The sequence below is a fragment of the Patagioenas fasciata genome, chromosome 7, assembly GCF_037038585.1.
Source record: "Patagioenas fasciata isolate bPatFas1 chromosome 7, bPatFas1.hap1, whole genome shotgun sequence".
Lineage (NCBI taxonomy): Eukaryota > Metazoa > Chordata > Aves > Columbiformes > Columbidae > Patagioenas > Patagioenas fasciata.
This window is the reverse complement of record NC_092526.1, coordinates 22,021,081-22,039,677: the sequence shown is the minus strand read 5'-3', so window position 1 is coordinate 22,039,677 and position 18,597 is coordinate 22,021,081. Positions and strand designations below refer to the sequence as shown.

Below are 18,597 nucleotides of genomic sequence, written 5' to 3'. Positions count from 1 at the left end.
TAATTAGTTTTTCTCTGTCATACACTGAAACTTGTTGTTTAACTGTCAGTCTCCTTGTGGTCATTTGCTTGCATTCAAAAAGAAAGAGTGTAGCTAATTTGTAACTGTTTTCCCTCGGGAAAAGGATTACGGAAAATCCTATTTAAAGGCTGATTCTTTAACTGCCTTTTGCAGGGACCACATGCAATGGTCACAAGAAGAAGAGGAGGCTGCCAAGGAAAAAGTGGTAGAGAACTCAATTGTGAAAGTGCGATGGGAAGACCAAGGTAACGAATTTGTAATGGCTTAAAAATACCTATTTTAATGGTATTTATTAAAGCATTTAAGGATGATTTAAAATCCAGTAAGACTCTTTATTTCTACATTGTCTTGTTTAAACTTGTTGGTGTGTTTTTTGTTTTTTTTTTTTATTTCCTTTTTTCCCCCAAAAGATTGTCTGAAAGTGTGTTTTTCTAGCAATTCAGTTATTTATTTTAGCAATTTTATGTTTGGGGTGGGCAATAGGCTCTGTATAAAACAAGTTCATCAGTATGGGGCAGTTGCAAGTTCTGGCTCCTTTTGCATTTCTGCAGAATAAAACTTCTACTATACAGGACTGTTACTTCATCAAAGGTAATTCATTTGGAGCCAGCTAGGGTGCTGGGGATGAAAGTTCCCATGTACAGTATTCAAATGCTTTTAAACGATTTGTGGACTGTTTAGGGAGCGGGTGTTTGTACATTGCACCATGTTTTCAGCTCAGTGCCATGAAAGTTGCACTGGTCCCAGCTGGTCCCAGCTTGCTGCCTAGGCCAGCCTCAGCTGGGAGAGCTTCAGGAAGCAGCGTGTTCGCGTTGTGTGGAATGTGTTCCAATACATTGTGCAGAGTCTGCTGTGTAAGTGATTAAGGAACTTCACACGTGTCTTCAGAGGGGAAGCAATGTATTCTGCATTTCTGAAGAATGATAGCTCTAGGTTCAAACCGGTAAACTAAACCCTAGACTAAACTCCAGGATAGTTATGTATGCTAAAGCTGGAGTATCAACCTGATAGTAACACAGAAGACTGGATTCTTAACTTGTTCTTTTATTGGAAAGGTATTCTGAAAACAATTACTTGGATGTCCTAGGCCTCAGTTTCCTTAGTGTGTCTTGAACCTTAGATAGTGTCATTATGATCCTGTGCTCAGTTTCATTAATGAAACATGGGCATGCGTTGGAGTTTATTTGAATAGTAATGCAGTTTGAAAGGCTGACTTTAGCCATTGCTCTCCTTCAGTTCTGAAATCTGGAAAATTTGGTGGAAATTTAAGTACAAGGGTTCTGAGCAGACTTGTAGAAAAGTAGTGACTATAACAAGAGGTTATAATGATTTAAGAACTTTGGGAGTAGAAGGTCTCTTTTTTCTTTTTAATATTGAAGCTGAGCAATCTATGAGTGTACAACTTACGCTGTTGAAATCTGGTATATATGATCTCAATCCACTCTACACTTACATCATAAAACAAGTCTGTAAAGTTACTCTGCATGTCTGGGTCTTACCCTTTAATAATACAATTGGATGTATTAACTGTGAAATTTAAAAAATTATGCAGATTTCTAGGACAAGGCATTCTGCCACCTCCTTGCCACTTCCCGCTGTCTGTCTATGCCTCTAATGATAATTCTCAGCCTTGTTTCTCTCTGACGAGCTGTAGTGATTTAGGAAACAGTATATTAAGATTTAGATGAAAGTAGTAGGAGAAATGCACCATATACTTTGTGCATTTATATTAAAATATACTAAAATAATATTAAAATCTTAAAATATTAATATATTAAACTAAAAATAATATTGAATATATTAAAATAATATTAAAATAATTAATGGATCACTGCAAGTAGGGACAAAATAAAAAGGCAAATAAATAGGTACATTAAATAAATACAAATAAATTAATACATTAAATAAATAGAAATAAAAAGGTACATAATATGATGTACACTTAACAAGAAACAGTTCTGTAAATGCTTTGGGAACAAGGGGGAAAAAACAAAAACAAAACAAGAAAAAGATTTGGTTTGGTGCTTAGGAGGGATGAGGAAGGGAGAACCATCAACAAAAGAAACATTGAAAAAGCTGTAATTCTTATCTTTTTATCAGCCTTCCTTTGAAAGGGTTAGCTGCAGTCCAGTGGCTGGCACAATTGGTGCTAGTGAGGAGGAGGAAAGATCTTGTTCTTGTACTGAGAAAGAACAGGTTACAAAGTACATCCATACAGAACATGGATGACTGGGAAAGCAGAAAACAAAACCACAACTTTTCTCTTTTCCCACCTCCCTTTTTTAAAAAAAAAAAAAGAGAATTAATTTCAATTCCTGGAAGAATACTGGAAGAGAAAATCCAGAGCTTGCAGACACTGGGTTTGGAAGAACAAAGGAGATGAATACTGTCCAACAAATATTTTTCAAGAATAAATCATGTAAAATCAAGCTAATTTCCTTCTTGGAGAAGGTTACAGGCCCTGGGGATAGGGAAAAAAACAGCAGATGTCCTGAAATTTATCCCTAGTCAGGCTTTTGATTTGCTTTACTTGACATTTTCATAAGCAAGTTAGGCAAGCGAGAGCTAATGAAACTGCTTTTGGGTGAATGAATGCCTAGAGAGATCCTTTCAGAATGGAAGGCTGTGCTGGGCAGAGAAACGTTTTGTTCAGTGTCCAGTTCTGCTTGGTATTTTCATTAGTGGCCTCAGGAAATGGGAGGCTTGAAGATGATATTAAGTGAAGAACATAGTAAGTGAAGAGATGTTTCAATTATGAAGGACAAGATTAGGATTCAGTAAGATCTAGACAAATGGTAGGAAAAAAAAATCTGAAAGATATAAATTTGCTAAAAATAAATGTAGAATAATTTGCTTAGGAATAATTCCTGGAAAAAAATACTAGGTTCTGGAAGAATTGGCTAGGTATTCGTTTTGCAGAAGAAGGTCTGAGGGTTCTGGTGAATCACTAGCCGAATCAGCAGTGTCATGCTGTTGTAACATGGCAAACTGGGAGTTATAACCAGGATTGCAGCCTGTAAGCCTCGTGAAATATTCCTTTTGCTCTGTATTGGTAATGCCTTTACCAGAGTACAGCACCAAAGAGTAGTAAATCAATCAGAGAGGATCTAGAGAAGACAAATGAAAATGATAAGAAGTCTAAAAATCATTACTTCTGTGGAAAAAATAAAAGAGTTACTTTTAGACAATCTAGAAAAGATATTGTTTATGGGAGACATAGTAAAAGACTTCAAGTAAGTAAATATGTGTTGCAAAGAGAAGTGAGCAATCTTTGCTTTATCTGCTTGGTTAATCAGACAAGAATTACTGGACTTAAATTGCAATAAGGAAATTTCAGGTTAGGTAGTGGAAAAGGTTTCAACCTGTACAGATGGTGAAGCACTATAAACTATTGCTGCACAAAACTGTCAAATATGTAAGAAAAGTAGTATTTTAAGAACAAGTTGGACCAATTTCTGTGGAGAGGCATACGAATTCCCTGACTAGGTGAAATCCCTTCTAGTCCTATTTTTTTGACAAGCTAACATTCAGTTAGAATGTTTTGTGAATTCAAAGTTAACACAAAGGTCTATTGTAAGACTCTTTGAAGTGTTTTGAAAGTAAGAAAGTCAATATGTTTCTACTCAGTCTATTGTTACTTTCTGTCTAAACTGTATTGTTAAATGGTTGAGAGTGAATTACTGTCTACTGGCTATGCAGTAGCATTTATCACTCCAGTTCACAGAACTGGATTTCCGATTGATGGGTTTTTTTGAAAGATGACTAGCTACCAGTGAATTTGAAATTGTTCATAGAGTTTCTTAAATCATGAAATTAATTTTGATTTCGTATTTCTTAAATAGGAAAAACATGGAGAACACTTAATTGGAAAGATGCAGTGCTGTTATAATTTGAGACATGAAAGCTGGTCTAAGAAACTTATGACTGCATATTTTAGTGATGCTGTTCTATTAGGTCACTACCTTTAAAAAAAAAAAGACGATGCAGAAGGCCTGTCTGCCCCATCCTAAGTGATATAAAATCTAATTAAACCCTCATGGGAGTTAGTTTGAGCACAGGTTCAGGTCAGGCCCCAAATCCATATGTTTTTATTTAAACGTGTACAATGTGGGAAACCGTGGATTTTTAAACTGTAAATTTGGGGTCCAAATTCCATGTTACTTTACAGTCTTTTGTAGCTAAGCTCATCTTCACCAAGTTCTTGTTTTGTCTCAATTTCAGATAAATATGAGAGAGAAGCCAGTAAATATTGGAATGAATTTTACAAGACACATAAAAATAACTTTTTCAAGGATCGCAATTGGCTGTTTCTGGAGTTCCCAGAAATTCTTCCAAAAAAAAGGAGAGAAGAGTTGAAAACAGAAGAAAGATCTTCAGAACACACACAAATAAATAGTACCAATGGTTTTTTACACAAAAATGAAATGTCAGAGGAAGGAGAAGAGAATGGGAAGAAAAATTATGGAGGTGGTTCTACTTCTGTACAGGGATATGTATATAATAAAAACCAAGCAAAATCTCTTGCTGACAATCCTCAGGGTAAAAACTGTGGAGAAGAACTTGGCAGCCTAGAATCCTTCCCTGGTAGTGATGCCACTTACAGAATATTAGAGGTAATGCACTGCGAATGTTCTACCCATCATATATAATTCCAGTTAATTACTCAAAAGCCGGATAAAGAACAAGTATCAAGAAAGTAAACATTTAGAATTTAATGTTCTGCATTCATTTATGGCAGAAACTCTCAGAGAAACATAGGATCTGGGCTTTGTTTTATTTTTAAAGTTTCTGCCAAATCAAAATACAGGGTTAGACTGTCAGGTTCCATTTTCACTGAAAGTTAGGTTTCTAATATCCTGAGGAAAGTTCTGTCTTAAAGTGCAAGGACTTGACATGTTCTTGCCAAATGGTGAAATTGCACAAGAATATTGCATTTACCTATGCAGTCTATGAGGTGGATTCTCTCTTAACTCTAGAAAGACATTGAGGAGAAATATGATTATAGAAGTGATTTGAGAATTATGGTTATAGGTTTTCTGTCCAACATACATTCAAGTCTAATGGGACTCACCTACCAACTGATTTAAGACAAAAATAGAAAATTATGTTTTATTTGCTCATTTACTTTAACTTTTGGTTTCTCTTCTGATTTTAGGTTGGGTGTGGTGCTGGAAACAGTGTCTTTCCTATTTTAAAAGTTCTATGGTATGTAGTGCTGGATTTTCAACTATGAAATTTCTATTCTCATCTCCTTCATTTTTTTCAAACGTTCTTGCTAGACCAGTGCTGCAGGAAGTGTTGGGTGGACTGTTTTACAGCCCTGAAATTCTGATTGCTTGCAGACTACAGATAATGTTGGTAGCATCAGTGTAAGATACTCCTCATACTGGTCAACCCTCGTCTTGGTTGGACAATATTTGCTGACAAGGTTTGTCTTCAGGTGCATTCAGACTGTGTTCTTGTAGCTAATCTCAGGCAGGCAAAATATTCCGTTGTCTTATATATCACCATAAAGGTACCAGGCATCTCTCCAAAAGGCCAAAATCGAAGACAGTGGGTAATGGCATGTGATCTACTAATAAGAAGTTGTATTATTTCTGAATTTGGCTGCTACAGTTTGTCAGATTGCTTCAGGTTTTAGTGTCAAGGAAGACACTTAATTCCCTGAAACATCTTAATCCACTTAGCTTCTGGTTTTAGCAAAAGCTGTAACGACAGCATGTCCTCCCTTCTGTGTAGTCAGGAAGGTTTTATTGGAAACACTGTGTATGTATTGGGGGTTGAAATAGATTTCTCCTTATTCGTGCCTCCAAGAGCTTGAGTACAGCACAGTTTTTTATTCTACCAATGAATTCTGATTGCTAGCATCACCACTATCCGAAAATACTCCATTTTGCAGCTGTGGAAACAGAGCAGGAGGACCTGAGTGGTGCACCAGGGTCATAAATGAAACCTGTTAGCGTTAACAATGCATCTTCACCACAAAACGACTGCTTTGGTTTAGACAGCATGTAATGGAAGGGGAGCCCTGTTTTGTATGAAAAGTTTGAAAAGTAACACTATATAGGGAAAAGATACCATGTGGCAGTATTAAAAAAGATGAGACCAACTTTTGTGTTTTCCTCACAGAAGCCATTAGTCATAGGTTGGTATTTGTGATAATTAAGAATCCACTCATTAGGTATTTTTCCTGGAGATCTCTATTCTTATGTAAATCCTCCAGTCAGTCACATTGGTCGGTACATTAAACAACTCATATGTTTGTCTTTTACATGACCTGATGGAAACATCTTTTATCTCTTAGCAGCCCTGACTTTCTAGCACAGTTGCTTGTACTCTGAATTTAATAATTTAAAAATAGCCTTTTGTATGCACATAAAAAGAAGCCTGTGTCTAGTATGAGTGTACCCAGGCTAACATAACTTTTAAACCACTTCCTCCTGCCCCACTTAAAATTTAAGTTACTGCTATTTGATACAATGCATCATGAAATCACCATCCAGATCAAGCTGTGCTTTTATTTTAAGTTGACTTTTTACATAGCTCCCATTGTGCTTTAATAAAATTGAAATATCATCCTAACAAGTCAATTAGGCAATCAGCTTTACTTTTCCCAAGGGACCAGCTGGATCCAAAGCCTGGCTGCTTGTCCTCATCCATGATAAATATCTAAACTCACCAGCTCTCATGGCAGGCACAGAGCTGGTAAAAGTTTTGCTCAGCAGCAAGGATGGGATGTATTTTGGTCCACAAGGGTTCTTCTGTTGAGCCCTCAGAGAGGGGTCACTAACTCAGCTGTGTATACTATGAAGTCTTATAGACACTGCCAGAGATTATTGATTCCCTTTCTAAAGAAACCATCTGTCCAAAATGTGTACTCAAATATTTTTAAAGACAGATTAACTGATCATGAGTTGGCCATGAGGTTGTCCCTCAGTAGGTTTGGAGGGGCTTGCCGAGTTTCTCTTAAATGAATTTTTTGGACGTGAAAAAAATTACTCCCTAGACTTCCTGGTACCTGATGAATGGTATGAGGAAATTTGGAGCTAGCTTAGTCTAGGATGAGAAAGGAATGGAAAACAGGGCTACAGGAAATTCTTATTCATCTTGGCTTACAAAACAAATGGGGTAATGGATGGAAACAACCAATACTGCTTAATCTAATCAAAAGCACAGCAAGGTACATATGGGGACCCAAACCTCTGTAGAACTGTAGGTAACTTTTGCAACACCCCACCCCTGCCCAAATCATATTGCTAATTAAGCTGCATACATGGGCTAATGGTGGAGACTTAATGCAGTGCTTCTGTAAGAAAATGTCACCTATTAATCTGCATTTATGTAATATGACACCCGGCCATTGCCGTCAATCCTGACAGCCCTCTGTGACCTTCTTTCTTTTCCTTTTTGCTTCCTCCCTGGTAAGGCTATAATTCTCCTTTTCATACCAACTGCCTGTTGCTATTATGAATTTGTCTGCCCTGTTGGTTCATTACAGCCTATGTGGCTTTCCATGTGCTAGACATCAATAAGGCACACTTGATCTAACCTGTGGAGAACCCCAAAGGGCCCTCTGTAGTTCCTTCAACGCTGATGTAGACTTTCATCTTTTACAATAATAATTTTTTTAACAGATGTTTGTTTTGTTTTCTTAGCAATACACCTGGAACCTTTCTCTACTGTTGTGATTTTGCTTCAGGAGCAGTGGAGCTGGTAAAGGTAATTCATATGCTTGCTTTAGGGTACCTTGTAAGTCTGTAATTCAGGAGGCTGCCAGGAAGCCGTCTTCATGAAAAAGAATGTGATGGCTTTGACAACTTTTAACTGAAGTTTTCAATATTCCAAAGAACAAAGTCTTACTCTATGCAGAGAGGAATGAATACCATCAGTGAGCTTGCTTCTCAGCTTGAGTAAGATACCAGACAGAATAGGCTTTTATATGAGATGTTTTACAATGCTGAATAATTGAAGGAAAAAAGTTTCTTGAGTCACAGTAAACGTATTAACTACTACTGTTCTCTCTGTGCCTCTTTTCATCTTTTTCCTGACAGTCACATTCGTCCTACAATTCAGCCTGGTGTTCTGCCTTTGTTCATGATGTGTGTGATGATGCTTTACCCTATCCTTTTCCAGATGAGATCCTGGATGTCATTCTCCTTGTCTTTGTGCTCTCTACTATTCATCCTGACAGGTAAATGAAGACTAAAGGGCAAAGCATATGGGTTAAATCTCTGTTATCGCTGCAGGTTTTCAAGAAAGCAAAAGAAGATGATGAATCTTTAATTTATTATTTAGAAAGCTACAATATACAGAAAACAAGGTATTTCAAATGCTCTTTCTCATTTTCAGGCTTCAAAGGAAAAGCTGGTCAGGCTAACTCATTAATGAGCCTCCTGTCTCCATCAAAATACAAGGGATATATTGTAGCTAAATATAACCCTATTAAAAGTGACAGTGATTCAAGAAAATTATTAATTAAAAAATTAGACCACTAATCTTCTAGAAGGAAATTATTTTTAGTCATCAAAACCAGCAACTTGGGTTGCTGATGTAGCCACATGCAAATGCTTACATACAGGCCTTTTGAACCAAATGCATTCAGAAACTTGTAACTTGTTTGGATTAAGAAAACTTGATCTAATTTTCATGCACAGTGTCATGTTGAGTGCTGTTAGCCTTGTTACTAATGCCTCTCAATGCCTAATGAACTGAGCTTTATGACTGTTAAGGCTGGCTGATTGTGAAAATGCCCTTTTTTGATAGGAAAAATGCAAAAGAGGGCAAGTGAGTTAAACTGCTTGACTCTTCCTTTGACTAGATCATATGAAGGGAAATACACGCTGTATATGTGGTAATACGTTTATGACTTTAAGAATATCGTTAAAATGGTCTTGGCAAACAGAATGGTATTTGCCAAAGTCTTGAGAACTGTTTCCCTGCCTCCCTGCCTGAGTTACTAATGATTAGCTTTACAGAAGGATCTTTCCCATACTCCTTCCTGTTTGTTCAGAGATGAGCACATGAGTCATGTGAAGCCTGGGTCCAGATTTCAAGAACAATTCAAGCAGTAGATTTCAGATCTCTGTAACTGTGATGATGCTGCCAGGAAGAAATTGGACAATAGAGATGCAGTCATTCAATGGCTTTGCCTGTAGAAGCACTAATCAGATGTTCTGTCAGAATTTCTGTGGATCTTTTCATATTAGTCGCTTGAGAATGTGTGTGTTTGGTTTGGTTTTTTTTTTTTTCTCCCCATGTCAGCATCAAAATGCTGACATGGGTGTTTCTGTGCGTGTATACACACATTAAGATTTCTGTGTAATTATCTGTTAAAAGACCCACTATCCAAAGATTTGTTAGTCATTACTGTTATCTCATAGAATTAAAATGACTGCATAAAGGCATATGTAATCCAGATCCATCTTGCTCAGTATACCTTTTTTCTCTGGAAACTTTGAAAGTGGAAATGAAAACCATGAGAATGATGATGCAGAACTTAAGTATTTTGGAGACCTGGAAAATATACAAGAGAGAGACACACTTGTGTGAATCAGCACAGTTGTTACTTAGTGATTTCTCTTCAGGCTATTGTGTTTAGTTTTTAGCAATTGCTACTCTTTTACTGCGTTTTTAACACACTTCAATTCTGTGAGAAGTCCCCGCTAAAATGTGGTTGCAGAATTTGCAAGGTATTAAACTTTCTTCAACATATATAATTTAGTGTGCTCTAGTCCTACAGGGTGAGATTTCTCAAAGCACTTTCACTTTTTGTGTATGTACTTTTTTGTATGTACACAAAGCTTATGTTTACGTAGACAAAGTCTGTGACTCTGTGCACAACTACCTGTCTTGAACAATATCTTAGTCTTAGGCGGTGCTGCCTTTTTTGTCTGTTGCAGTACACTTGGTTGCTTGTGTTGAGCATGAGCAAAGAGGACAACTTTTAAAGCACTTGGCTTCCTCTAAGGTTATTCCATGCTTAAAAAGTGTATGCTGCTTTTTGTTTTTGTTTGGTTTTTTGAGATATGATAATATTCTCTGCTGAACTACCTCCTAATTCTGTCTCTTAAAAATCAAGGTTAAATGCCTGCACTGTTGCCAAATGGGGACCAAATTGAATTAGTGCTTGAGTTCTGACATTCCTGGGGTAAGGCCAGCTGAGAGATGGGGATGCTGTAAGGGTGTTCTCTTGGTACACAGTAAAGGTGTGAAGATTTTGTGTAGTTAAGTGTGATTTACCCTTCTTTAGCTCATTTCAGGTACATTACGTTGCCTTACCATTCATTTAGCATTCACCGGCTCCACATCTCCATGGTCCATCTGCTTGCCTGTGCAAGGAAGGGTAGAATTAGGCAAGTGGACTTGTGGGTGCTGACAGCCTTTTGTTGTCTTTCATGAATGTGGAAAACCTGAGTCCTTTCGTTTATTCTGGAAGACTGAGGCAAAACCAAGCCATTTGTAACATATTTTGCAGAGTAATGCAAATGTATTTATAAGAAGCTCCAAGGTAAGATTAAAAAGTGAGAAAGAAGCTGCTCTGATCTAATGAAGGAGAAGGAGTATTGTATATGGTACTTACGCCTGTCATACATACAGCAGGCTGGTGTAATCTCAATAAAGAAGAGCTGATGTTAAATATTACCAAGATTCACATGCTTGTCAGCATTTTGGACAATGCAGACTTTCCTCCTCTAACTAGCAGTATCTCCAGGTGGAGTTGTGCCAGATTCCTCTCCTGAGATACTACTCAGATTCTTCTTTCCATTCTCACACATTAGGTGTGCAGATACTGATTTTGTGTGTATGATCAACACCTCCACAAAGAAATCAGAGAAGTTTTTGTCTGCCTTCCAGGCCCTTGATTTTGCTGTGTACTGCAAGAAGGCTCTGTCTAGCTCACGGACGCATGTAGCTATCTGTTCGTTCATTGTCTGTCATATATCTGACCCATAAGACCTATGTACTCACAAACTGTGTTTTAATCCATTCCTGAGATTCTGTTGAAGTGAAGGAAGAGGGCTCCTGTTCTCTTTCCAGTTTGCAGTCTCTTACAGTTCCTTTTAATTTTTTGATTTAGAGACTTTTTTGCAAAATGTTCTTCCTGTTCACTAGTGCCTGGCCTTTTTGTAGTAAATATGGACATACTTTACTGTTGTTTCAGAAGTCTATGTGTATTCCAAATATTTATTGAAACAACAGTTACGTTGGCAAATTTCAGCAGTATCCCATCTATTTTCTCAGGATGCAAGCAGTTGTAAATAGGTTGGCTAAACTACTGAAACCTGGAGGAATGTTGTTATTTCGAGACTATGGAAGATATGATACAGCTCAACTTCGCTTTAAAAAAGGTAATTCCCGAATGCTTTTGTAGTTCACTGCTCATTTTAACTCTTTTTGAAAAAAAAAAAAAGACACACCCTTTTTCATTACTGCTCTAATTTCTTAGGTCATTGCTTGTCAGAAAATTTTTATGTACGAGGAGATGGAACCAGAGTATATTTCTTTACCAAAGGTATGAAATGGTACAGTTTTACAGTAAGGGTTAAGTGTCTCTCAAAATTATTTGGTTTATAAAAGTTCATCTTAGAACATCAATTTAAACAAAGTTTTAATAGCTTTTTTTTTTTAATTGTCTGCTTTTACAAAACCCAAAGCTAACTGTTGTGAGAAAATAATTCCCTTTATGTGTACACTTGTTGCACCTGAGGTCCTGCAAGATTCTTTGCAGACATCACTGGAATTTATCTTTGTTTAAGCATCTTGTGTCTAATGGTATGCTCAGTTCTTTTATTTGAAGATGTACTTGATTTCTTTCTTAAAAATGAGATAAACGTGCTTGGAAGGACAGTTGGTATCAGTGCCTTAATATTTTGTTTTGCTGTGTTGGTGAATCTGAACTGTGAGGCTGCTTTTTCTGCAGGGGCTACACTTCAATTCCTGATTATGGACAATATTGCTCTTTGCCTGTTCACTCAGTTTTGTTGGCACTCAGCTTAGACTGGCATATTATAGCCCAGCTACTGCCAATTGTGAAAGTGAGCAAACATCACAATACTTTTTTCTTTGTTTACCCCTCAGCAACTTAGACTGTAAGCAACAGCAATGGATCATGATTTATCCCAGCTTGAGTGATTTTAGAAATGAGAAGGGGGATCTGGGACATTTATGGGAAATCACTTGAATTCAAAGAGCCTTTTCAGTTTTTAAACGTTTTGTTGTTTTGTGCTTACTCATGGCAAAGAAATTTAAAGTTTTCCAGTGGTTACTGACAAGAAGTAGATAATGATGCGTTCACAAATGTGCAGATTGTCATTTGGCAGGTGAAATAGCTTCATCTTGATAATATGCGAACAGTGGTATGCATTTGTTTTCCTCAAGTCTGGCATACTGAACGCTCTGAAGAAAGGGGATCTATGAATTCCATGAGTAATAACCAATGTGGTTTGGGCCTCAACGTAATATTTTTTACTGTAATATAAATCGAGAGCTGTGAAAATGAATTTTGAACAAAAGAATTCTTCCAGGCTTGTCCTTGGTCTTTCAAATCCCAAACCAGATTTAGTTCCATCTTTGGTTGAACTGCAAGTCGTTAATGACTACATTCTACAAATGTCTTTTTATTTAATTATAACAATTCTTCATACAAAAAAAATAGATGAGGTATGCAGCATGTTCAACTTTGCCGGATTAACTGAAGTACAGAATTTAGTTGATCGGCGATTGCAAGTAAACAGGAAGAAAAAAGTGAAGATGCAACGAGTTTGGATACAAAGCAAGTTCCAGAAACCATTGCTGCTGTCTCCGAATAATCCCGAAGAAACCACTGAAAGGGACCCTTGTAGATGACTGTACCATGAACTCCAGAAAATGAAGCAAATTTGAGTATGTATATTTCCTATAAATCTTGTGTTAGCCACTAGACAGGAGAAATATATTGAACTGAAAACCTTTCCCAGATTATTTTGTAAAAGTATATGTGTAAAAATGGTCTGGAAAAACAAAAACAAAGAACAAAACTCCAAAACATTTCTGATTTCTGCTTTATATGCAATAAAACTGTATATGTTTAGCAAAAACTAACAGTAAGGTTAGGACTAAGTCTCTTGTCCCTGGGTGAATGTATAGCCGTCTTGGCATCTTTTATAACTGTGACCAGGTACTACTTTACTTCCTTGAATATGAATAGTCAATAAGTATAAGCACCTAGCTTGTTCCTGTTGAAATTCACAATATGTAAATAGTTTTAGACTGAAACATAGTTGTTTCAGAGATTAGAGGAACAGAATATCTGTTCTCAGTACCACTGTAAGCTGTGCTGTGTTAATTTCTGAGTCACACTGTGTGTCTTGCAACTGTATTTCCTTTTTGGGGGGGAAATTTCTTGGTGCATAAATAATGAAGATAAATTCTCTTTGTGATTTGCATGTAAGTTATAATTTCACACTAACTGCATGTGATATGCATGGGTATCAGACTAGTCAGTGGTCGGTGTCCTCCATTGTGACTGACTTACTCCTCTGAAGTCTCCACTTTGCATCTACACGCTCATCAGAAACAGGACAAACTCAAGGTTGTGTAACAGCTTAGTGACACATACATTATATTTAAAGTGCTGTAGGTTGTAAACTGAATGTCACATAGAAAAGAATTACCAAAATACCAAAGCAATGCTGAAACCAAGTAGTTCACATTTGCATAGTAAATATGTCAGATATGCTAGAGGGAGGAGCAAAAGTATGTTTTATTAATGTTGTTATGGAGTAGTGTAATCACACTAAAATGGTGCTGTACAAGGCAACTGAGATATTTTTGTTTTTACAGAGAGAGGTTGGTTTCTTAGGGCTTGAGTCTTAGTAAAAAGATGCAACAATTTTGTATTGACCCTCTGGAGACACAATAAAAGGACAGGATTAGGCTAGTGTGTTGGGTGCTTTTAAGAAGAAAACCAAAATACAAACGCTGTGTTCAGATGCAGAGCATGATACTGAAGATGTTGAGACAGTGTTTAGAGATGCCACTTCTGCTATTTAAGTGTAGTTTTACAGTCGCTTAGCCACAAGGAGGAGAGAAAAAGAAACTAGTGAATGAATAAAATAAATTTATTTCTTCAACAAAGATATAGAATGCATATAATCTGTAACATGCATGAAGTTTTGAGTGCCATCAATAGAGCAACACTCAAAGTCTCTTCTCTAGCTTTTGTTTTAGTCTGAAGGGTAAGCATGTCACAGCGAACAACCCCCTTTTGTTTTTTTTGCAAGTTGTTAACTGCTAAGCTAAATAGAACTGATTGTCTTCTAAAAAAGAATTATTTAAATTTAGATGCTAAGTATCTTCATCCCCTTTGACAAGACAAGGGACCTGCTTAATTTCCATAAACCCAGATCTGTTTAAAGAATGAGGTGCAATAAGAGGTCTTATGAAGGTAGGATCAGATCCTGCATTTGTAGTGTACTCTAAACTCCCATTAGAGTAAGATACTGTTTTATGAGTTAAGTGTCTTAGGAAGCGTTTGTTAGCAATGACATTATTGTGACCTGCAATGAAACTCTTGTAGTGTAAGTCAAAGATTAAAACACAGCTGTGTTTCTTCAAGCCCTAGATCTTAAGAGACTGTAGCATCTGCATGGGAAATGTAAATATATATTTGTTTATATTTTAATTAGGTTGCTACCGTGTGCTATTAATCGTGACTTCTGAGTATGCATAGCTCTTAGTCTAGTACAAAGTATTTTCAGTTGTAGAATTTTCCAGTAGGATGATGCTGACGATAAGCTTCTGAGCACCATGCAGTCTTATTCATGTGTTTGATGTAGATTTTTCCATGTGTGGAGGCTAATGAAATGTTTGCTTTGCCTCTCACACTGATATGTTGATTCTGGCAAAATTTTAATATGCTATGTTGTTAGTTTAACAAAAATGTGACTTGAGAAGAAACCAAACCCTGAATTCTCATATGACCTTGAGCAAACTTGGCTGTTTCTTTTCCACACCTTGCAGAGTAAGTATTGGCTGCCTCTTTTAGAATAATAGTGCTTGTTATAGTAGTAGTAAGATCAGCTACTATCCATTGTAAAGTGAACTGTAACTAGTCTGGACAGTTGTAAGATTGATAGAAGGGGAAATGGACAAACAGATCTTTCCCAGAAAGAACTTTTGAATCTGGGTAGGACTTTCTGTATTTTGGCTATGTGACATTTCGGTTTTCAAAATGTGTAATCAAGGGCATGTTTCTAGAATCCTTTCAAATTACCTGTATTAGTTGAGAAAACTAATATTGCAATATTGGCAAAAGAAAGGCAAGTGGGACAACTGAAATAAAAGAAAGGAGATGCAGACAACTATATAGGAAATGCAGTTTAAAATTGCTTATTGTTAATTAATTTCTGGGGGAAAGAAAAATTAGGGTATTGCAAATGAAGTGTGCCCAGTATGGAAAAAGGCTGTAAGTTTTACTTTTGAAATCTGCAGTTACTACTTTAATCAGATATGTACCTGAAATATCTAATTATATAAATTTGTAGAAGTACAGATTATATAAATAGTAAACATTTTAATTGCTAACTGCAAGTTGTTTTCATGTTGTTTTGGGATTCTTTTTTTTTTTTGTTCAGCATGACTTCCTGTGCTGGGAAAGCAGACTTGTGAATGTATACAAATGGCAATTAGAGAAGGATAATCCTGTTAGAATTTAGCTTTGGCTTAATTTGCTTTGGCTTGCTTTATCAATAGTGTATACTTCTTGCCCACCTCCAGTGGTATTACATCACATTTATGTACAGGGATACATGAGAATGGTACTCACTGGTTTAGACCTTGCTTAGTTTTCAAACAAGTACAAGACACCTATAAAGTAAAGAAAGTGACTGACCTGTTTTCCTACACTAATTCTGAAATATATAGTCAATAACAATTAACTCACATAAAAAAATGTTGTGTTTTTTTTTCCAGCAAAACCCAGGCAGGTGCTTGTGCCATATCCATTGAATCTGAAGAGGACAGCCAAAATGCAGGGCAGACAGGGAGACAGCAGGAACTCTAGTGACACTATGGAAACATTTCTTGTATTTGAAACTGCTGTTTGTGTTTTGTCTTTTGCATGTGACTCAGCTAATCTGCAGATTCTGTGGTTTAATAATGACTAAAAATTTGTAACAACCTATGATGAAATTTTCATTAAACGCCAGTGGAAATTGCTTACCATAAACTTTGGTACTTCATTTTGATTTGTGTTGCGATCTTTATTCACTGCTCCGGTGTGCTCTTTGATCTGTTGACATATCCCACATTTCCCCTTTTTCCTGCACACACTAGACAATTAAGCAGTTTCCACAGGAGCTATATACACAAACATTTGCAGTAAAGTTTACTGGCTGGGTTCTTTCTAAGATCTAAGCACGAAATTTTTATTTCCTTCTGTACAGAACAAATCGCTTTTTCTTTTTGTGTGAATGTAATGAATTGTATATATACTAAATTAATATAGTGCTATTTGCTGTATTTTTAAATTATTTTAAGCCAAATAGACCTTACAGAGTATGCTGTTTGTAACGGCTGTGATAGTAGTAGAGAGTTACATACACAAACCATTTTTTTTCTTCAGTGTCTTTATAACGAGTGGTTGAATAACTTTGCAAATAAACTCTCTAAGCATACTATAAAGATATTAAACTTTGTTATTGTTAGTAATACAGGTCACTTTGCTTTTCAGTATCCAGAAGCTTCTCTCCATGTTTGGAACAAAGTTGGACATGAGGGATTTTTACATCAGTTACATGCCAGTTGCCCTCCTCTTGAGAATCAGCCAGAAAATGTACAAGTCTAAGCCTGTTAAATGCAATTACAGTCAATATAGAGACAGTAAGAACTATTAATATGTGGGTTGCCATGGGCATCTTGGCAGGTGCCTTGTTGTACCTGGTGGTCCAGGCATATCAGTCATGCTTGCACTGGGCTTTGAGCTGAGAAGGAATCTTCTTTGTCCAGTGACTGTCCTCCACCCTTTGCTAGTACCAATCAACTAAAAGAACAACTTGCCATGGTTTGAAAGCAAGAGCCACGCAGACGGGAGGGGAGGAAGATCAAGATGCAGCTCAAAGGCAGACAAGAAGGAGGTAATTTTTCCTCTGGGAAGTGTGCTAAGAAAGAAGCTTGGATGGGCTGACAAAGCAAGAAGAATGATAAGCAGAACTGAACAGGGAACTGAGGAACAGAACGCCATGGGTGCCACAAAGGAAGAAGATCTACAACAGGAGACAATGTGGCAGGGTGAGGACACTGGGTCTATGAATAAGTGAAATAAAATGGAGGAGGTGGAAGGAAAAACGGGGATGGTCTGTTGCAGAAATAGGGTGAAACGTGGGTAAACAAATTGGGGAAAGGATTGGAGGTGGAAAAACCTTTCTTCAAAGTCTGTTTCTCTCAAGTGATGCTGTATTTTCACATCTTAGTGGAATATTATAGGCTTTGTCTTTTCATCTGTATGTGCACAATGTATTTCAATTTATTACGAAAATTGAATGTTTCATCTGCTCTAGTTTATATGTGCTATGCACATGTGTTTGCAACAGTGCAGGCAGGTTTACGATACACCTGCTTTTGCTTTTTCCTTAGGGAACCATGTTTTTACCTTCTTTCAGGTAGAACTCTATAGTGACAGTAGCTACACTCCTAACCTCCTGGGAAGCAAATACAGAAGAATAACAGAAGTGTCTGCCTCCTGATTGTGTTCAGTCAAGGTAGGACAGTTAAATTTACTCCATATGTTCTGATCTTGTCCCATTTAAATCAGGACCATATCTGCAGATTATCACCTTTAAGTGCCTTCCAATCTCAGTTTTTGTTATACTTGCATCTGTTCAACAGAATTTAAATGAATTTATATAAACTAGAATTGCAACTTAAAAAGAAAATGGCAGAATTATCTTTAGGCTTTATCTGGCATTACAACATTTTAGAGAAGGAATATGTTTATTATTTTAAAACACTCTTGTGGTTGCAGAGGAGCACTCATCCAAGAGGCTGAAAATTCAGGTTATTTGAGGTATAATGTACATTACGAATATTAAGCCTAATATCACTGTTACAAAGCTTCATATGCTTAATGTTAACTAAAGGTATCTTGTCAATTGTTACTGTGAAAAAGGAGCAACAAGATAGTGCCATTTTCAGAGGATGTTTTATTGATCGGGTTGGTACAATTTTGAAGGGAACATGAAAGATTAAGAAGGAAAACGAATTAGTTCAATGATGGCTGAAACCCACTGATGACATCTACAATTTAATAAATGCTCAAAGGATAATCTGAGCATTCCTGTATATTGATACTAACTGAACTTTTAAGTTCATTAAAAACACAGACTTGATGTATGCTACTAGTTATAAAAGCAACCAAGATGTTAAAATTTATCAATGTGATGTAAAAATAAAATGCTATATAGTTATAAATGTGATGCAAAAATAGAATGCTATATCACTACTCCATAAATCCAGTGCATAGTCTTCTTTGTAGTGTGTTCTCATCAGCTAGAAAAAAGGTGCAGCAGACCTGGATGCTGAAAATTCCTAGAAACACAA

The 18,597-nt window shown here is 36.7% G+C and overlaps 1 protein-coding gene across 6 annotated transcripts in view; it reads left to right on the top strand.

The window, feature by feature from the left end:
- Window positions 1-16,228, top strand: part of METTL8 (methyltransferase 8, tRNA N3-cytidine) — a 91,030-nt gene extending 74,802 nt beyond the window's left edge. For 4 of the 6 annotated variants that reach the window (XM_071811072.1, XM_065840735.2, XM_065840736.2 and 1 more), the window contains 9 exons: window positions 175-266; window positions 4,243-4,634; window positions 5,177-5,226; window positions 7,677-7,740; window positions 8,073-8,212; window positions 11,263-11,369; window positions 11,468-11,533; window positions 12,677-12,903; window positions 15,973-16,228. In XM_071811072.1, the coding sequence (XP_071667173.1) occupies window positions 175-266; window positions 4,243-4,634; window positions 5,177-5,226; window positions 7,677-7,740; window positions 8,073-8,212; window positions 11,263-11,369; window positions 11,468-11,533; window positions 12,677-12,867 (1,102 nt within the window). In that variant the 3' untranslated portion in view covers window positions 12,868-12,903; window positions 15,973-16,228. The other 2 variants (XM_065840737.2, XM_071811073.1) reach the window with 2 other exon arrangements.
- The last annotated feature ends 2,369 nt before the right edge of the window (window positions 16,229-18,597 follow it).